The 17,500-nt window shown below is 44.0% G+C and overlaps 2 protein-coding genes across 3 annotated transcripts in view; one reads left to right on the top strand and one right to left on the bottom strand.

The window, feature by feature from the left end:
* LOC143286730 (uncharacterized) overlaps window positions 1–6,106 on the top strand; it is a 13,634-nt gene extending 7,528 nt beyond the window's left edge. Inside the window, exons 5-7 of the mRNA XM_076594448.1 lie at window positions 4,136–4,253; window positions 4,793–4,839; window positions 5,459–6,106. Of these exons, the coding sequence (XP_076450563.1) occupies window positions 4,136–4,253; window positions 4,793–4,839; window positions 5,459–5,799 (506 nt within the window). The 3' untranslated portion in view covers window positions 5,800–6,106. The remainder of the gene's footprint in view (window positions 1–4,135; window positions 4,254–4,792; window positions 4,840–5,458) is intronic.
* A 5,106-nt stretch (window positions 6,107–11,212) lies between these two features.
* Window positions 11,213–17,500, bottom strand: part of LOC143286729 (tRNA (cytosine(38)-C(5))-methyltransferase-like) — a 10,430-nt gene continuing 4,142 nt past the window's right edge. Inside the window, exons 5-9 of one of the 2 annotated variants that reach the window (XM_076594446.1) lie at window positions 17,203–17,310; window positions 15,770–16,491; window positions 14,976–15,033; window positions 14,005–14,161; window positions 11,214–11,679 (exon numbers count right to left, since the gene is read on the bottom strand). In XM_076594446.1, coding sequence (XP_076450561.1) covers window positions 11,564–11,679; window positions 14,005–14,161; window positions 14,976–15,033; window positions 15,770–16,491; window positions 17,203–17,310 — 1,161 coding nt within the window. In that variant the 3' untranslated portion in view covers window positions 11,214–11,563. Of the gene's footprint in view, window positions 11,680–14,004; window positions 14,162–14,975; window positions 15,034–15,769; window positions 16,492–17,202; window positions 17,311–17,500 lie in introns of both variants that reach the window. The other variant, XM_076594447.1, reaches the window with a different exon arrangement.

The following is a 17,500-nucleotide window of genomic DNA, read 5'->3' as shown; positions in this document are numbered from 1 at the left end:
TTGGCAGATGTGGTGTAGCGTATGTGGATTTGACCGAACACAGTGACGCCTCCTTGAGCTACTGATACTGATACTGATACTGTCTGTCTTCTGATAGGAAGCATGAGGAGAGTGCGGAGCTGACCACTAAGGGGAGGAAGAAAGAGAAAGAGATAGAGAGAGGGGAGGGGGAGGGGGAAGAGAGAAAGAGGGGGTGGGGGGATTGGAGGGGGGTAGGGGGTGAAGGGTGGGGGGGGGGGGCAATATGCGAAATGGTTGTATATTAAAGACTGATGTCATACACAGGTTTTGTTTTTTTTTCTTCCTGTTTTGGTATATAACCGTCTTAATTTTTTTTTTTTAATGATTTCGTGCGTGATATGATTCCTGTTTATGAGATATTTAAGTTATTCTTATCTTATCTTACATGTTATTTGACAAGACCAGAATATCGGGATAAACGGTCAACGTGCTTCATCCACACAGGAAGAAAAGTGTGAAAGATAAGAAAGTTCGTATGAATCCATCAAAATAGAAATAACAAGAAGGGCAAGGCCTTCGAGACTCACTTGTGATACACACTTTATCCATTTAGAAAAATGTTAGAGTGTGTTCTGTATTTGATAATATCAAGCTTCGGGGAAGAAAAAAAAAGAAAGAAAGAAAAGGTGTGTTAGGATATTCGAACCAAGCACATTCAGTCAGAAAACAAGCAGACTCACTCAAGTTACAGCGCTGCAGCGTTCCTGTCAATGATGTTCAAAACTTGATATCTAAACATATTATGTGGTTGTTTTTGTCATAAATTGATTATGGTAATCGAGGTGATAACACCGTTTAAATCAGATTATTTTGGTATGTCTCGATCATTAAAAAAAAAATCTTTAAAGTCATTGTTAACTCTCTCCATACGAACGGCGAAAGAGACGACGCTAACAGCGTTTCACCCCAATTACCATCATCAAAATATTGCAAGTGGAAGGCTCTTATACTGAAGAGGTGAATGTTGACAAAGAATACCACAATTCTGACGACGGAAGCTAAAGGTTGGGTCATTCAGACACCCACTGGACATCCGAGGGGTCTGTGTAGAGGAGAAGAGAGGACTGGCCGTACTGAGTGAGTTAAAAGAAACGTTGTCTTCGTATCAGGCACACCGCAACATGTTTTCTGGAGATCCGTGTGTTCGATCTGCTTTTACATTACGACAAACACAGAGTGGCAACGACGTTGGTGATAACGGTAATGTTGCTAATGATACTGACTGTGTATCACTGAAAATGACGACGACGACAACGGCGACGACAATGAGGATGCTGATGCAGCTGCTGCTTGTTGCCGCTGATGACTACGATGATGATGACAATGTCGACAGCGATGGTGATAGAGATGATGATGATGATGATAATTCTATTTTTACGCCTACTGATGATTTCGGAGAATGAGGTAATATAAACAAGGGAGACAACTCTTCTCTGCTAGTGACACAAGTGACTGTCAGAGCCATGTATATGTGACTGGTGCCGTACTTAGTTTTGATTGACATCTACGATAAGGTGATGACTGGAACCGTATGTAACGATTAATAAATACCTACAATAACGTGATGACTGGTACCGTGTGTAACGATTAATTAATACCTACAATAAGGTGATGACTGGTACCGTGTGTAACGATTAATACCTACAATAAGGTGATGACTGGTACCGTGTGTAACGATTAATACCTACAATAAGGTGATGACTGGTACCGTGTGTAACGATTAATTAATACGTACAATAACGTGATGACTGGTACCGTGTGTAACGATTAATACCTACAATAAGGTGATGACTGGTGCCGTGTGTAACGATTAATACCTACAATAAGGTGATGACTGTTACCGTGTGTAACAATTAATTAATACCTACAATAAGGTGATGACTGGTGCCGTGTGTAACGATTAATTAATACCTACAATAAGGTGATGACTGGTACCGTGTGTAACGATTAATTAATACCTACAATAACGTGATGACTGGTACCGTGTGTAACGATTAATTAATACCTACAATAACGTGATGACTGGTGCCGTGTGTAACGATCAATACCTACAATAACGTGATGACTGGTACCGTGTGTAACGATTAATACCTACAATAAGGTGATGACTGGTACCGTGTGTAACGATTAATACCTACAATAAGGTGATGACTGGTACCGTGTGTAACGATTAAATAATACCTACAATAAGGTGATGACTGGTACCGTGTGTAACGATTAATACCTACAATAAGGTGATGACTGGTGCCGTGTGTAACGATTAATACCTACAATAAGGTGATGACTGGTACCGTGTGTAACGATTAATTAATACCTACAATAAGGTGATGACTGGTACCGTGTGTAACGATTAATGGATACCTACAATAAGGTGATGACTGGTACCGTGTGTAACGATTAATACCTACAATAAGGTGATGACTGGTACCGTGTGTAACGATTAATACCTACAATAAGGTGATGACTGTTACCGTGTGTAACGATTAATACCTACAATAAAGTGATGACTGGTACCGTGTGTAACGATTAATACCTACAATAAGGTGATGACTGTTACCGTGTGTAACGATTAATACCTACAATAAGGTGATGACTGGTACGGTGTGTAACGATTAATTAATACCTACAATAAGGTGATGACTGGTGCCGTGTGTAACGATTAATACCTACAATAACGTGATGACTGGTACCGTGTGTAACAATCAATACCTACAATAAGGTGATGACTGGTACCGTGTGTAACGATTAATTAATACCTACAATAAGGTGATGACTGGTACCGTGTGTAACGATTAATTGATACCTACAATAAGGTGATGACTGGTACCGTGTGTAACGATTAATACCTACAATAACGTGATGACTGGTACCGTGTGTAACGATTAATACCTACAATAAGGTGATGACTGTTACCGTGTGTAACGATTAATACCTACAATAAGGCGATGACTGGTACCGTGTGTAACGATTAATACCTACAATAAGGTGATGACTGGTACCGTGTGTAACGATTAATACCTACAATAAGGTGATGACTGGTACCGTGTGTAACGATTAATTAATACCTACAATAAGGTGATGACTGGTACCGTGTGTAACGATTAATACCTACAATAAGGTGATGACTGGTACCGTGTGTAACGATCAATACCTACAATAACGTGATGACTGGTACGGTGTGTTTTACGACAGCCTTACCAGCAACGCTCAGCTTATATTCACAGATTGATATAAGCTTACAACTGGGCCAACAGCAAAGTGAGAGCTGTATGATCAATGTTTTCTCCAGGCATTACAACGGGACCTCATTTACAACTTAGTCGTTTGTGAAGGGCTATGACTCTCAAACTAGGAGGCAAAATTGCACTGGCTCTTAGTGCTGCAGTCTTGGGGGGCTAGCTGGCCTTTGAGAACCATCCCAACGCCGACTGTCCTAAACCCCTCTTGGCCGAGAGAGTGGGGATGTAACTTGGGCAAAACATCCTCCACTATGATCGAATTTTAGCCCAGATCGTCGGGACAGCAGTTGCCTTCTCTGCTGTTCCGATGGTCATGGTTGGACACGACTGACTATCATACAGTACGGTGTGTAACGATTTGTATTTGTATTTCTTTCTATCACAACAGATTTTTCTGTGTGAAATTCGGGCTGCTCTCCCCAGGGAGAGCACGTCGCTATACTACAGCGCCACCCATTTTTTTGTATTTTTTCCTGCGTGCAGTTTTATTTGTTTTTCCTATCGAAGTGGGTTTTTCTACAGAATTTTGCCAGGAGCAACCCTTTTGTTGCCGTGGGTTCTTTTACGTGCGCTAAGTGCATACTGCACACGGGACCTCGGTTTATCGTCTCATCCGAATGACTAGCGTCCAGACCACCACTCAAGGTCCAGTGGAGGGTGAAAAAATATCAGCGGCTGAGCCGTGATTCGAACCAGCGCGCTCAGATTCTCTCGCTTCCAAGGCGGACGCGTCACCTCCAGGCCATCACTCCACATTTATACCAGTGATAAGGTGATGGCTGGTACCGTGTGTAACGATTCATACCTAAGATAAGTGGTACGGCGTGTAGCGAATAATACCTACAATAAAATGATGCCTTTGTTTGACGAGACAGATGACAGCTCTGACATCCTCCTTTCTCTTGTCATCGGACTGGTCATCGCTGCTGTCCTCACTATCGCCACCGGCGTGATGCTGTATTGTTGCAGAAAGCAAAGAAAAGTTCAGAAGAGGTACCATTAGTAGCACTAGTATCATCATCATCATCATCATCAGTATTGTCAGCATCAGTATTAATATTAGTGTTAGTAGCAGCAGCAGCAGCAGTAGTAGTAGTAGTAGTAGTGGTAGTAGTATCGGCCTGTCGACATGTGATTTTATAACCTGTGTATAATAGTGTGTGTGTGTGTGTTCGATCGTTCGTTCGTTCGTTCTTTAGTTTAACGTCTTTTCACGTGTGTGTGTGTGTGTGTGTGTGTGTGTGTGTGTGCACAGTGTCGCGTCACAACAGCCAAAAATGAAATAAAAAGGCTTAAAAAGAAGAGCATTTTTCACCACAGAATATTCAATTTAACACCCACCCCTCACTCCTTTCCCACCCACATCCGTCTGTGTCCCCATCTATCTGTCTCTGTATGTCTATATATCTATCCGTCTATTTGCCTGTCTGCATGTCTATTTGTCTGTCAATCTGTGTGTTTGTGTGTCTGTTCGCCTGTCTTTCTGCCTGGAGTTAGATTCATCTGCTGCCTGCTTGTCATGGTTTCCACAGAACGAGCAACACCAACGACAACGAAAGCCGCACAGGCGGATCAGGAGGTGAGAGTAACGACAGGCGCATCTTTTTCTTTCTTTATTTCTTTGTTGATCTCAAACTGGCCACTCCGCTGTTTCAGAGCTACTTCTGTCGTTCTGAATGTGTGTGTGTGTGTGTGTGTGTGTGTGTGTGTGTGCGCGAGTTCGTGCATGCGTGTGTGTGTGTGTGTGTGTGTGTGTGTGCGCGCGCGCGCGCGAGTTCGTGCGTGCTTGTGTGTGTGTGTGTGTGTTTGCGTGCGCGCGAGTGTGTATTATGTTTGTTTCAGAGAGAAAGACAGCCAGACAGACAGACAGAGATGGAGTTAATAGATAAAGAAACAAGAGAGAGGAGAAACAAACAGAGCGAAACGGATAGAGAGACAGAAAAATGCAGAGATATAAAACAAAGATTCGGTGAGAGATTCACTGGTCACTGTTTAAACACCATTCATTTTCCTGGTGTGTACAGGCCCACCAGCCTGGGCCACAGCCACACCTCCAGACACAGATCACTACCATACTATTGACGACCTCCCCACCACCACCACCACCATCACCTCACCTACCATCCCCACCCAAACCACCACCACCTCCATCACATCCAGACCCCCCTTACCCCCGCCCTTCCGTGCTGGGTTTCCAGAGCCCGTGGCCTCTGCCTCGTCCGGACCCCACGAGGAGGATGGTTACAGCACTGTCGACGACATCTCTACCCCCTCCACCAGTGCTGCAGCCCCCACCTTCAGCAAGAGCAGGTCAGTGGTTGTCCAGAGAGTCAAGGCCAAACCAGTTCCAGCCAGCACACGTCTCCTCGCTGACAGCCAGACGTTCTCGTTGCTGAAACAGCGGTGTGAACCCACCACAGGGGAAGAAGACTACAACACCTTGACCCTCCACCATGGACAGACACCCCAAGAAACCGCCACAAAAACAGGGAGAGAACTGTTGTACAACCATCTGGACTCTGTTCGAGTTCAGGCTTGATGTTGAAAAATGTGTTGACCAATAGACTGCTGGAGAGTTCCATGCTTATATGACTTAAAGAGGCGCGTCACATGCTCTGTACTCTCGAAGTTGATTGGCTCTCCGAAATCTCGAGCAACAAAGGCGATCGAAAGAAGCAGAACGTTCGAAACAACAAGCTTCTTTTTTCAATTTATAGCTCATTTTTGTATGTGCTTACGATGGTACTTCATTGACCAGAGTTTGGTGGTAGCAATGGAGGCAATCAACTGAAGAAATGGAGGACAACACATGTTTGCTGCTTTTGCCTATGTCGATCGCCTTTGACATTGTTTGAATTCAGAGTAGAAGTTCGATGCACATAATCAAAATCCATGATGGCCGCAGAACTCTTCAGCGGTCTATTGTTTTCAATACCCCATTCATCTCGGAGTGATGAGGACAAAATAATGTCCTATCGTATTCGGGCAGGTCAGGACGTTTATCCTATTGTTGTCCATGTGAATGTATACCCCTACAAACTCTCATTAGCTCTTCTTTTTTTTTTCTAACCACAACCCCCCCAAAAAAAACCACTCACTCAACACTGAAGCAATATGGTTTACAGAGCAATATTTCCTCTGCAAGATTTATTTTCTTTCTTCTTTTTCTTTTTCTCAAAAATTCAGCACCAAAACTTCAAACTGCAAAACAAATTGTCATAATTTGTATTTTTTCTCTTTTGAGTCTGAGACACAACATACAGATATATACATACATACATAAATATACACATACACACACCCATACACACACATAATATTATATATACATATATATATATATATATATATATATATTCATATCATATACAATCCAAAAACTGTAGATGCCTACATAGGAAGGAATGGTGGCTGCTGTAATAACTCCAGCTGAAAAGTCATCGGTGACCAATGTCATATTTACAAATCACTAAAACATTGACTACACTTTCTCTTCCTTTCCACTCTCCATAGATGAACCGTTTCAAATCACACATGCATACAACCCTAACACACTGGTTAGTCTTCAAATACGTGTCATACACTTCAATGCATTGTTCACAGTATGCTGCAAAGTGTAATGTAACCTTGGTGTACTTGAATCGTTACAAACATTTTTGCTGGGACAGGACAGAGCATGCTTGTCAGTGGAGGACGTCACTCACTGACACAGGACAGAGCATGCTTGTCAGTGGAGGACGTCACTCACTGACACAGGACAGAGCATGCTTGTCAGTGGAGGACGTCACTCACTGACACAGGACAGAGCATGCTTGTCAGTGAAGGGCGTCACTCACTGACACAGGACAGAGCATGCTTGTCAGTGGAGGACGTCACTCACTGACACAGGACAGAGCATGCTTGTCAGTGGAGGACGTCACTCACTGGTACAGGACAGAGCATGCTTGTCAGTGGAGGACGTCACTCACTGACACAGGACAGAGCATGCTTGTCAGTGGAGGACGTCACTCACTGACACAGGACAGAGCATGCTTGTCAGTGGAGGACGTCACTCACTGACACAGGACAGAGCATGCTTGTCAGTGGAGGACGTCACTCACTGACACAGGACAGAGCATGCTTGTCAGTGAAGGGCGTCACTCACTGACACAGGACAGAGCATGCTTGTCAGTGGAGGGCGTCACTCACTGGCACAGGACAGAGCATGCTTGTCAGTGGAGGACGTCACTCACTGACACAGGACAGAGCATGCTTGTCAGTGAAGGGCGTCACTCACTGACACAGGACAGAGCATGCTTGTCAGTGGAGGACGTCACTCACTGACACAGGACAGAGCATGCTTGTCAGTGGAGGACGTCACTCACTGACACAGGACAGAGCTCACAGGTCACTGACAGTCCTCTGAGGACTGCCGAAGATGGGTGGTGAGACGGACAAACCTGGGAATGGCTGTGTACGGCGGACTTGGAATGAGCGACATGAGAGTAGTGCAAGTGAAACGTTGCAGATGATGGGCAACAAACCAAAAAAAACTGTACCTAGACTTCTTCCCTTGCGGATTGCATTTCTTTCTCTTTATCAAAATCAATGGCACCATTGATCAGTATAGAAAATGTAGTGACTGCCTTCCAAACTCACGCCACGCTGATCTCTTTTCACCAAGGTTCAGCAGGCAGGGGGTTAAGGGTGGGGACACAGCAGTGCAGAAGAGACCAAAATGATGATTTTTCATGATGATGGATTTTGATTCTTGAACATCTCTTCTATCATATGCATAAGTTTTTCCACTGTAAAGATGTCTTTAACAATGAAAAAATTGCCAATAAAGATTTCTTGCTGAATCACGAAAGTGTTTACTAATAATTTTTGGTTCAATTTTGACACCAGTCGTCAAGTTTCTGGCCTTGACAACATACCTTGGACTTGCTCAATGATGAGTAAATCTACAACCATGAGACTTTGCATGATTGTTTTATGACATGTTATTGAAGTTTTATCATGAGTATGTATGAAAATATTCTCTGGGTTTTAATTCATAGCAGTTCCAATCTTTTTACCCATTGTAAATTTTGAGGATTTCGCAATACTCAAAATTTCAAAAATTCATAAAAAGTACAATAATTGAAGAATCAACACAATCTCACGTGAAAATGAAGGTAATGTCATTGTGTATCAAGTCCACATAACAAAAAGTGTCTGCATGCACCACATGGACCACAAACCCGATTTCTTTGATACATTGTTTGGCAGCCATTTTGATTTGTTTCCATAGCAACGGGTATTCACAGAAATCAAAGGACACTTTTTTTTTATCCACAAGTGATGATACACTTAGCAGACAAAAAAAAGAGAGATATAGTCGGAGAAAAAAAAAAGTCGTTATTTGACTGTAGTGTCTGGCCTTTAAGAAAATCTTTCAAATATACAAGCAGAAAGATTTCAATGAAAAATGATGGGAAAAAAACAATCACCCAAAGAACTGCTGACAAATCTAAAAGCACATACAATACATACTGCTGTACAGTGCATGAGCCAGTGCCACCCTACTCTGTCTCACCGTGGAAGAACTTTGCAGCAGCATGAACAGTTCAGACACAAACGTCAGTAACAACCTCCTACAACACAAACAAGAACAATCATCATCTCAGACAATGGACAACCATAAAATTTTCATAACTCACACACACACACACTCTTATGCAACTGAGTCATTTTTATACAAATCTACACTCCCAAACACCTCCCCCACCCCCAATAATCAACAACAGAAAAAGTGATGTGATATGATAACACAATAACTGCAGAATATCTGTGGATGATGTGACAACTGGGTGCAGTGTGTTAACTATTATGTTCACATATGACTAGAGACAGAAGTACATGAATTGGGACAAATCAGAATATTTGAACAATTCTGACCCTTTCAAATACTTTTGTATGTAAATCAGATGTCTTTTTTTTTCTGAACAACAAATCTTTTAAGCTGGGGATCTGTAAAAAATAAGTAAATAAATTTAAAAAAATATCATAACCATCATACATCCCCTTAAAATAAAAAGCTTTGCAACAATAGTGTGTGTGTGTGTGTGTGTTTGTGTGTGTGTGTGTGTGTGTGTTTGTCTCAAATGTTCACTCATCTATGAATAGGCTTTCACATACTTTTGACTGATTTTTTTTTTCAATATTTCATGACAAACACTAATATCGATATAAGTTGAAAGCCGGACCATTTCATCTTCACCATTTTGGCAGCCATACTCTTCTCTCAGGGGTATATTTCAAGTTGGAGTGTGATATGCTGGTGACAGTTAACTTGCCAAGAAACAAATGTGTCTTGTTTTCTTCAGTCTCTGGAGCTGAAATACACTAGGTAACTGAAGTCCTGAGGGACTTGGACGAAGCTCATGTTTCCAGGTTAACAGTGGCCCGCTATCTAGGCGAGAATTTGATGACAGTGGAGAGTGTCTTGCCCAAGTTAACAGGCCAAGAGGGCTTTAAGACAGTTGTCGTTGGGGATGGTCCCTAAAGGTCAACCAACCCCAAGGCTGCAGCACAAAGAGCCGGTGCAGTCTTGCCTCCTTGTTAGAGAGTCATCGTCCTCCTTCACAAAAGACTAAACTGTAAATGATATACTGTGGTGGAGAAACCGCTGATTACACAGCTCTCACTTAGCTGTTTGGCCCAACTGAAAGCTTCTGTCAATGTGATACAAAGCTGAGTGTTGGGCCATCGCCCTCAGGTAGGTGTGAGCTGAAGCTGGGAGGGGAGGAAGGACAGGCAGGAGAACGGAGGTTTTGAAAGCTAACGAAGATGGGGCTGGGAAGCAAATATATATTTCTGACACCTTCCCTCACTGTCAATGGTCCTGAAACCTGGTTTGGTCATGGGGGTGCTGCACTGCTGAAAGCATCACCAACACTCTCCATTTCTGGGGGTCATGGGACAGGGCCTGAGTTTCTGCAAAGCAGCGCCTCTTTATCCACTCAGTGATGTTGTCTGCCCATTTCTTTTGCTGTCTGTCTCGTTTCCTTTTCCCCTGCACTGTTCCCTAAATGATCTTGAAAAGCCTGTCGGCTCTTGTCACATACCCATACCATCTCATTTTTTCCTTTTTTTCACTGTTATCATTGGATTTTCATCCCTACCTTACAGGGAAAATACCTCATTCACTCAGGCTTGAAATTATATAACAAGCTTGAAATGGTCTCCCTGCTTCGCAGGACAGAAATTACCTGGCATGAGGCCAAATGAATAAATATACTGCAAAATCATTGACCCAGAAATCTCTCTCAACTGAATAAAACTGATATACAGCACCACCCCAGATGATCCTTAAAAGAAGGATTACCTCCAAGAAGGAAGAAGACTCCCAAGTCTGAACTGCAAGCCCAACCAGTCAATGCATCACATGGACTTGATACGGCATTACTGTTTCTTTGTTACATCACTGACAAGGTAACACAATGAGACTTAGATTTCAATGTGTAGAGGCATTTTGTTCCAGTTTGTCTGATTTTGATACAGAGCCCATGGTTTCATTAGTGGAAGTCTAGCCACAAACTCAAGGCACTGTAAGATGCATAATATCTAATGGGAAAGATGCCAGATCAACAGGATCATGAAGGGAGGCTGAACATGTGTGATTTCAATGTTATGTGACACTAATATCTTTCCTTGTTATCTTTGACACTGCTCTCTTTTGCCTCACAACTACACACACCAGACTGCTGACAATCAGTAACAATGTAGCTAGTTTGAGCAATTTGATTTCCATGTGCCTTGCTGCACATGACGTCCTCAGATCTGGAGACTGACGCACACTGACCCTACTGTGCTAGCGGTCATTCCTGGACAGTCGCAACATTCCCACACAGATCCTGCTGTGTGTAAAGTGTCCATCTCTGAATATCCACAACAACACCCCCAACCCCACCCCTTGCTCACATTCCCCCTCTCTTCACACACACCCAGACGCTGATCCTTTCACATTCCCTCCCGGACAATTGGACAATCCACGACTACAGCACTGATCCTGCTGCACAAAGAATTCAGGTCTGGGGTAACAGAGAGTCCACTCTTCTCACTCCGCCTTCCAAGGAAAACGTTCAGATGGAAGCTCAGACCTCTACACAGCGTTCTCACTCACCATCACCACCACCCAACACTGTCCCCACCTCCTCAGCCCATCTCGGGTACCTTCACTTCTCAGCATTCCATCACTCCACGCACTTCCCCCCGGCCCCCTTGCCCATCCCTTCGATCCCCCCAGGGAGAAGCAGCTGTGGAGGGCAGAAGAGGCGACCTCAGATGACCCCAGGCTCCATGAGGAGGAGGCGGATGAGGACGGACACCACGTGGACGTTCAGGCTGTTGCCCAGCACACGGTGACACTGGATCGTGCTGAACCCCTCGGGGAACTCTGCAACCAGTGTCAATCAGCACTGCCTTTTATCAGGGTGGGTGGTAGGTAAGTAGGTAGGTAAGCAGATAGGTAGCAAGGTATGTATGCACATATATATACACGTGTGTATGAATGAATAATAGCAGTATCCAACTATGATCATCAGGTCAGCAGAGGAGGCAAATGCTGTCCTGACTATCTGGGCTAGAATGTGATTATTGTGGAAAGCATCTTGCCCAAGTTACATTCCTACTCTCTTGGCGCTGAGATGGATTCCAAAGGCCCACTAGCCCCCAAGCCTGCAGCGCTAAGAACCAGTGCAATTTTGCCTTCCAGTTTAAGAGTCACACTCTTTCATAAAAGACTAAGCGGTCAATGGATTCCCACTGCAGTGGAGGAACCACTGATCATACAGCGCTCAAATGCAGGCTCATGTCAATCTCTTATATAAGCCGACCATTGAGCCCAATGCCCATCACAGTACCAGGACAGCAACTCTCACCTTGGCAACATTCTCTGATACCAATCAAGGCAAAAAAAAACACACCCACAAATCAAGACCCCACAAGGAATGCAAGATCTGTATTCTTCTTCTTCTTCTTCGTTCGTGGGCTGCAACTCCCACGTTCACTCGTATGCACACGAGTGGGCTTTTACGTGTATGACCTTTTTTACCCTGCCATGTAGGCAGCCATACTCGTTTTCAGGGGTGTGCATGCTGGATATGTTATTGTTTCCATAACCCACCGAACGCTGACATGGATTACAGGATCTTTAACGTGCGTATTTGATCTACTGCTTGCATATACACACGAAGGGGGTTCAGGTGCTAACAGGTCTGCACATATGTTGACCTGGGAGATCGTAAAAATCTCCACCCTTCACCCACCAGGCGCCGTCACCCGTGATTCGAACCTGGGGCCCTCAGATTGACAGTCCAACATTTTAACCACTCGGCTATTGCGCCTGTCAAGATCTGTATTCAAGATCAGAGGACACAGACACAAACCCAGCAACCACAGTCAAGATGCTGCGCTGTAACAGAGACACAGGCCTCTGCGTTGGATCACTTCCCCACTATCAGATTCCATTTGTAGTATTCCTGTGGTGTGCATGCCTGTGGGTTGGTGTTTAAGCATGTGCACATGTGCATGTGTGTGTGTGAGTACATCTGTGTGTGTCTGTCTGTGTTTTGTGCCTTTTTCCTGCAATTATTCATATAATCTGCAATTTGTAGAATTGTACTGGTGGATACATATTTTGTTTTCCACTTATAGGTCTTCATGTGCTCTTGTGTGGTATAACATTCTGTAATGTATACATGTACTGTTTCATGTGAGGCGCTTAGAGCCCATCTATAGGGAGGTTGCGCCATGTAAGTACAATATATTCTCTCCTTTTTTTTCAAATCCAAAAATTTTACCAAAGGATTCTGGGCAGAAACATAACCAAATTCAGGACAACAGAGAATTCAGGGCAGAAACATTACCAAATTCAGGAGTACAACAGAGAATTCTCGGCTGAAACATTTCCAAAGTCTAAAGGACAACACAGAATTCAAGACAGAAACATTACCAAAGTCAGGAGGACAACAGAGAATTCAGGGCAGAAACATTACCAAAGTCAGGAGGGCAACAGAGAATTCAGGGCAGAAACATTACCAAAGTCAGGAGGACAACAGAGAATTCTGGGCAGAAACATTACCAAAGTCAGGAGGACAACAGAGAATTCAGGGCAGAAACATTACCAAAGTCAGGAGGGCAACAGAGAATTCAGGGCAGAAACATTACCAAAGTCTGAAGGGCAACAGATAATTCAGGGCAGAAACATTACCAAAGTCTGGAGGGCAACAGAGAATTCAGGGCAGAAACCTTACCAAAGTCAGGACGGCAACAGAGAATTCAGGGCAGAAACATTACCAAGGTCTGGAGGACAACACAGAATTCAGGGCAGAAACATTACCAAAGTCTAGAGGACAACACAGAATTCAGGTCAGAAACATTACCAAAGTCTAGAGGACAACACAGAATTCAGGGCAGAAACAGTTCCAAAGTCTGGAGGACAACAGAGAATTCTGGGCAGAAACATTACCAAAGTCTGGAGGGCAACAGAGAATTCAGGGCAGAAACATTACCAAAGTCTGGAGAACAGAGAATTCAGGGCAGAAACATTACCAAAGTCTAGAGGACAACACAGAATTCAGGGCAGAAACATTACCAAAGCCTGGAGGACAACAGATAATTCAGGGCAGAAACATTACCAAAGTCTGGAGGGCAACAGAGAATTCAGGGCAGAAACATTACCAAAGTCTGGAGAACAGAGATTTCAGGGGAGGGAACGCACCAAATTCAGGAGGAAAGCAGAGCAGGCTGGCCACCTCCCGTGGAGTGAAATAGCGAAGCTTCAAACGTCTCAAGACCGATAACTCTGGCTCCCCCCACTGCTGACGGTTCTTCTGCTCCACTGCCCACGACTTGAAGTCACTGGCCTCTTTGACAGTCTGCAGCAGACAACACCCTAGTACAGCTGACTTAACAGGGCTGCCCTTCTTCTCAGCTTTCACTGGTTGTCAGCCAGTCTGTTTTCTTTTATAGAAATGGGTGTAAACTTACTTTTGTGTGCTGGGTGTGTTGTAATGTAATATTAATACATATGGAAAGGATACATGTTGGAAGTATTATCCACAGGACATGTTATGTTGCTGGATGCATATACGACATGGTTTCATTGTTATTTTCTTGAAATGTGTTACACACTCAGTTCTCAATTTTTGCATAACTGGCATTATTCTCTCATTATGTACTGAAATATAACATATAAATGAAACATGACCATTAGGCTACACATTCATTCGGGCGAGACAATAAAGCAAGGTCCCATATGTAGCATGCACTTAGTGCACATAAAACGACCCACGGCAACTGCAGGGTTGTCCCTGGCACATTTCTCAATTTCTGTAGAAAGCGCGTTGGGTTACGCTGCTGGTCAGGCATCTGCTTGGCAGATGTGGTGTAGCGTATATGGTTTGTCCGAACGCAGTGACGCCTCCTTGAGCAACTGAAACTGAAACTGAGACTGTAGAAAGATCTACTTTGATAGGTAAACAAATACACCAGCAGACAAAAAAAAGGGGGGAGGGGGGGTGGCAATTCTCTGGAGCAATGCGTTCACCCTGATGAGAGACCAGCCTGAAATTCACACATGGAAATCTGTTGTGACAAAAAGTAGAACAACATCAATACAACGTAACGGACAGGTGCAGGCAGAATGCCCAGCCCTTTCCAACACTCCAGAACCGACAAGCCCCAACCTACCTTGATATCATCTGTCATCATGACCAGGGAGCCAGCGCCTTCGACGTAGTGACCATACCTGGGCAAAAATGTCCATCTGACAGGTCAGTCACATCACAGTCATGCACAACATCAGTAAACACAACCACTACGGACAGAAGAAAAGCAGCAAACAAACAAAACCCCACAAAATGCCTGATAATTTCCAGAATTCAAGACTTCAACCTTGAAACAAAAACTGAATATTCAAAATACTTTACCAACTTGTACATAACTTTTTTTAAAAGAACAAAAAATCATCGCAGGCCACTTATATAACACACTCATATGGACTGCGGCAATTCATAGAACAACCAAACAAAATGAACATGGCCCATGCTCCATGATCTGTCATTAACTGGCTAAATCATAATACAAACCCATCTTTTGTTCAGCTCTTTATATGACCCAGTTTTGTTTTGTTTTTTAACTTAACTGATCGAGATGAATAACAAAAAGCAAAAAGATTTGGCATCCATACTGAATGCCATGATTTATATATCAGAAGTGGACAAGACTGGAGTTCACAGTTCATGATTTACACCCATGGCAATGCCCTGTCATAGGATAATCCACCGTTAATATTCTTCACATCCATTCATCCATCCCTATACATACACAGACAGAAAGATATAGACAGATATGATGCCTGGAAAGAAAGTTGATAGGTAGATAAATGTAGATTATAAAATACATATATATAATATCATGCCTGTTCTTGTGCATGCCTGTGACCGACTGAAGACTTAAAGTCATCACCCAGAACACTGGGGTACCTTTTGGTGAAACAGCTGGACTTTTTGAAGGAGGGGTGCACGATGTCCATGATGACAAACATGCGCAGGTCCTTGTCAGGAACCAGGTAAGGGCGGAAGTGCTCCTCACCCCCCTGCTCCAGGTACTCCCTCAGGTGGGTCCCGTCCACGCACACCAGGGCGTCCTCCTCCTCACAGTGACGCATGTTCCGGCCGGCCTCCGCCAGCGACAGGGCCGAGATGCCCCCCTCGGGTATGTCCCCTGTTGACCTTCGGCGGCCCTCCTGCCCACCCCCACCCCCACCACACGAGCTGCATGCAGCTGCACACCTGTGAGCGCAGTCCGCTGTTCTGGAGTCCTGTGCAGTGGCCTCAGGAGAAGCCAGGTGACCGTGCGGACTGTCCCTACACCTGCACACCTCACAACTGGCATCGCCGGCTCCACACTGTCTGTCACACCGGTGAGCGGAGGACGACGGGTCCGACTGGCAGGCGTGATGCGCTCTGTCTCTGGCGGCGTGCTGTCGACACGGGTGGTCAGGCACCACGGCCGTGTCCCCCCCGGCAGTCTTCTGGGTGATGGCGAAGGACAGGGACGGGGACTTGACGACACGCTGACGCTGGGCGCGGCACTGCTGACAGTGAAGGGAAGGTGTGGCCACAGGCAGGTCACTGTCGTCAATCTCCTTGGACTGCCTGTAGCGAAGCCACTGCAGGGCTTCCATGGGAACTGTGTCCAGGATCTGGGCACAAACAACACGGTGTCAGTCACGTCATGTCATGGGACAGGCCAGGTGCCATTCACACTGCAATGCCTCCACATGGGTCACATTATATTCAGGTTATTGCTATTATTGTTGTTGTTGCTTATTATAGTCCAGCCGACTGCACAGGGCCATATCTGGACTGTTTATTTTCAGGTAGCAATGCATCGTAAATGCATGCCATGACTACATTCAGATGGTTTTCACCAGTTGAGTCCGGAGTGAACAATCAACAGAAATCTGTAATGCCCTTAGTCAGGAATGAACACATCAATGTTTTGTTGAGCACTATTCATAAGATACAAACCAGCTGTTCATTCCAAAAGCCCACACTGAATCAATAGAATTTTCATGTTCTATAGCAGAATTTCCAAGCAAGAGCCTCAAGGACAAAAAACAACAAAACACTAACATACAACAAAACCTAAATTTAAGTTTTTCTTCAATTTCTCAACCGAAATTTAAATTCAATTTAAAACATGCATCTCTTCAACTAGAATTAACGTATAAACCAACCAAAGTATCCATGAAACACTTCAGTAAAGTATCAAGATTCTAATTTTCAATAAACAAATGGGTATTATTTTTGTTTAAACTGTATGAAATTCAAACACAAAGCACATCACAAGAAACATACACACATGCACACACAATTCAATAAATTCTTCTGGAACCAAGAAACTACATCACCTTATTGGACGTCCAGAAAGCAAATTCCAGAGGCTTTGACTTGGCAATGAGGTAATACCGCATGCGACAATTGGGCACACCAAACTGCAGTGGCGTCAGAAGGAACTCCTGTAGACCAGATAAAAAAAAAACAGATTATCTCCCTAGCCCTTGTTTTTTTATTAACACAGAGCCTACCAAAGCCTGTCAATCTTTTTACTATGTCAGCATCTGGAAATTTCCTCACAGATTTCTTTCTTTCCTTCTGTATTTGTGGGCTGAAACTATAATGTTGATTCAAATGGGCTTTTAGTTTACA

Source organism: Babylonia areolata, chromosome 10 (genome assembly GCF_041734735.1).
Source record: "Babylonia areolata isolate BAREFJ2019XMU chromosome 10, ASM4173473v1, whole genome shotgun sequence".
NCBI lineage: Eukaryota > Metazoa > Mollusca > Gastropoda > Neogastropoda > Buccinidae > Babylonia > Babylonia areolata.
The sequence above is the reverse complement of the archived record's forward strand: the minus strand, read 5'-3'. Positions and strand labels throughout refer to the sequence as shown.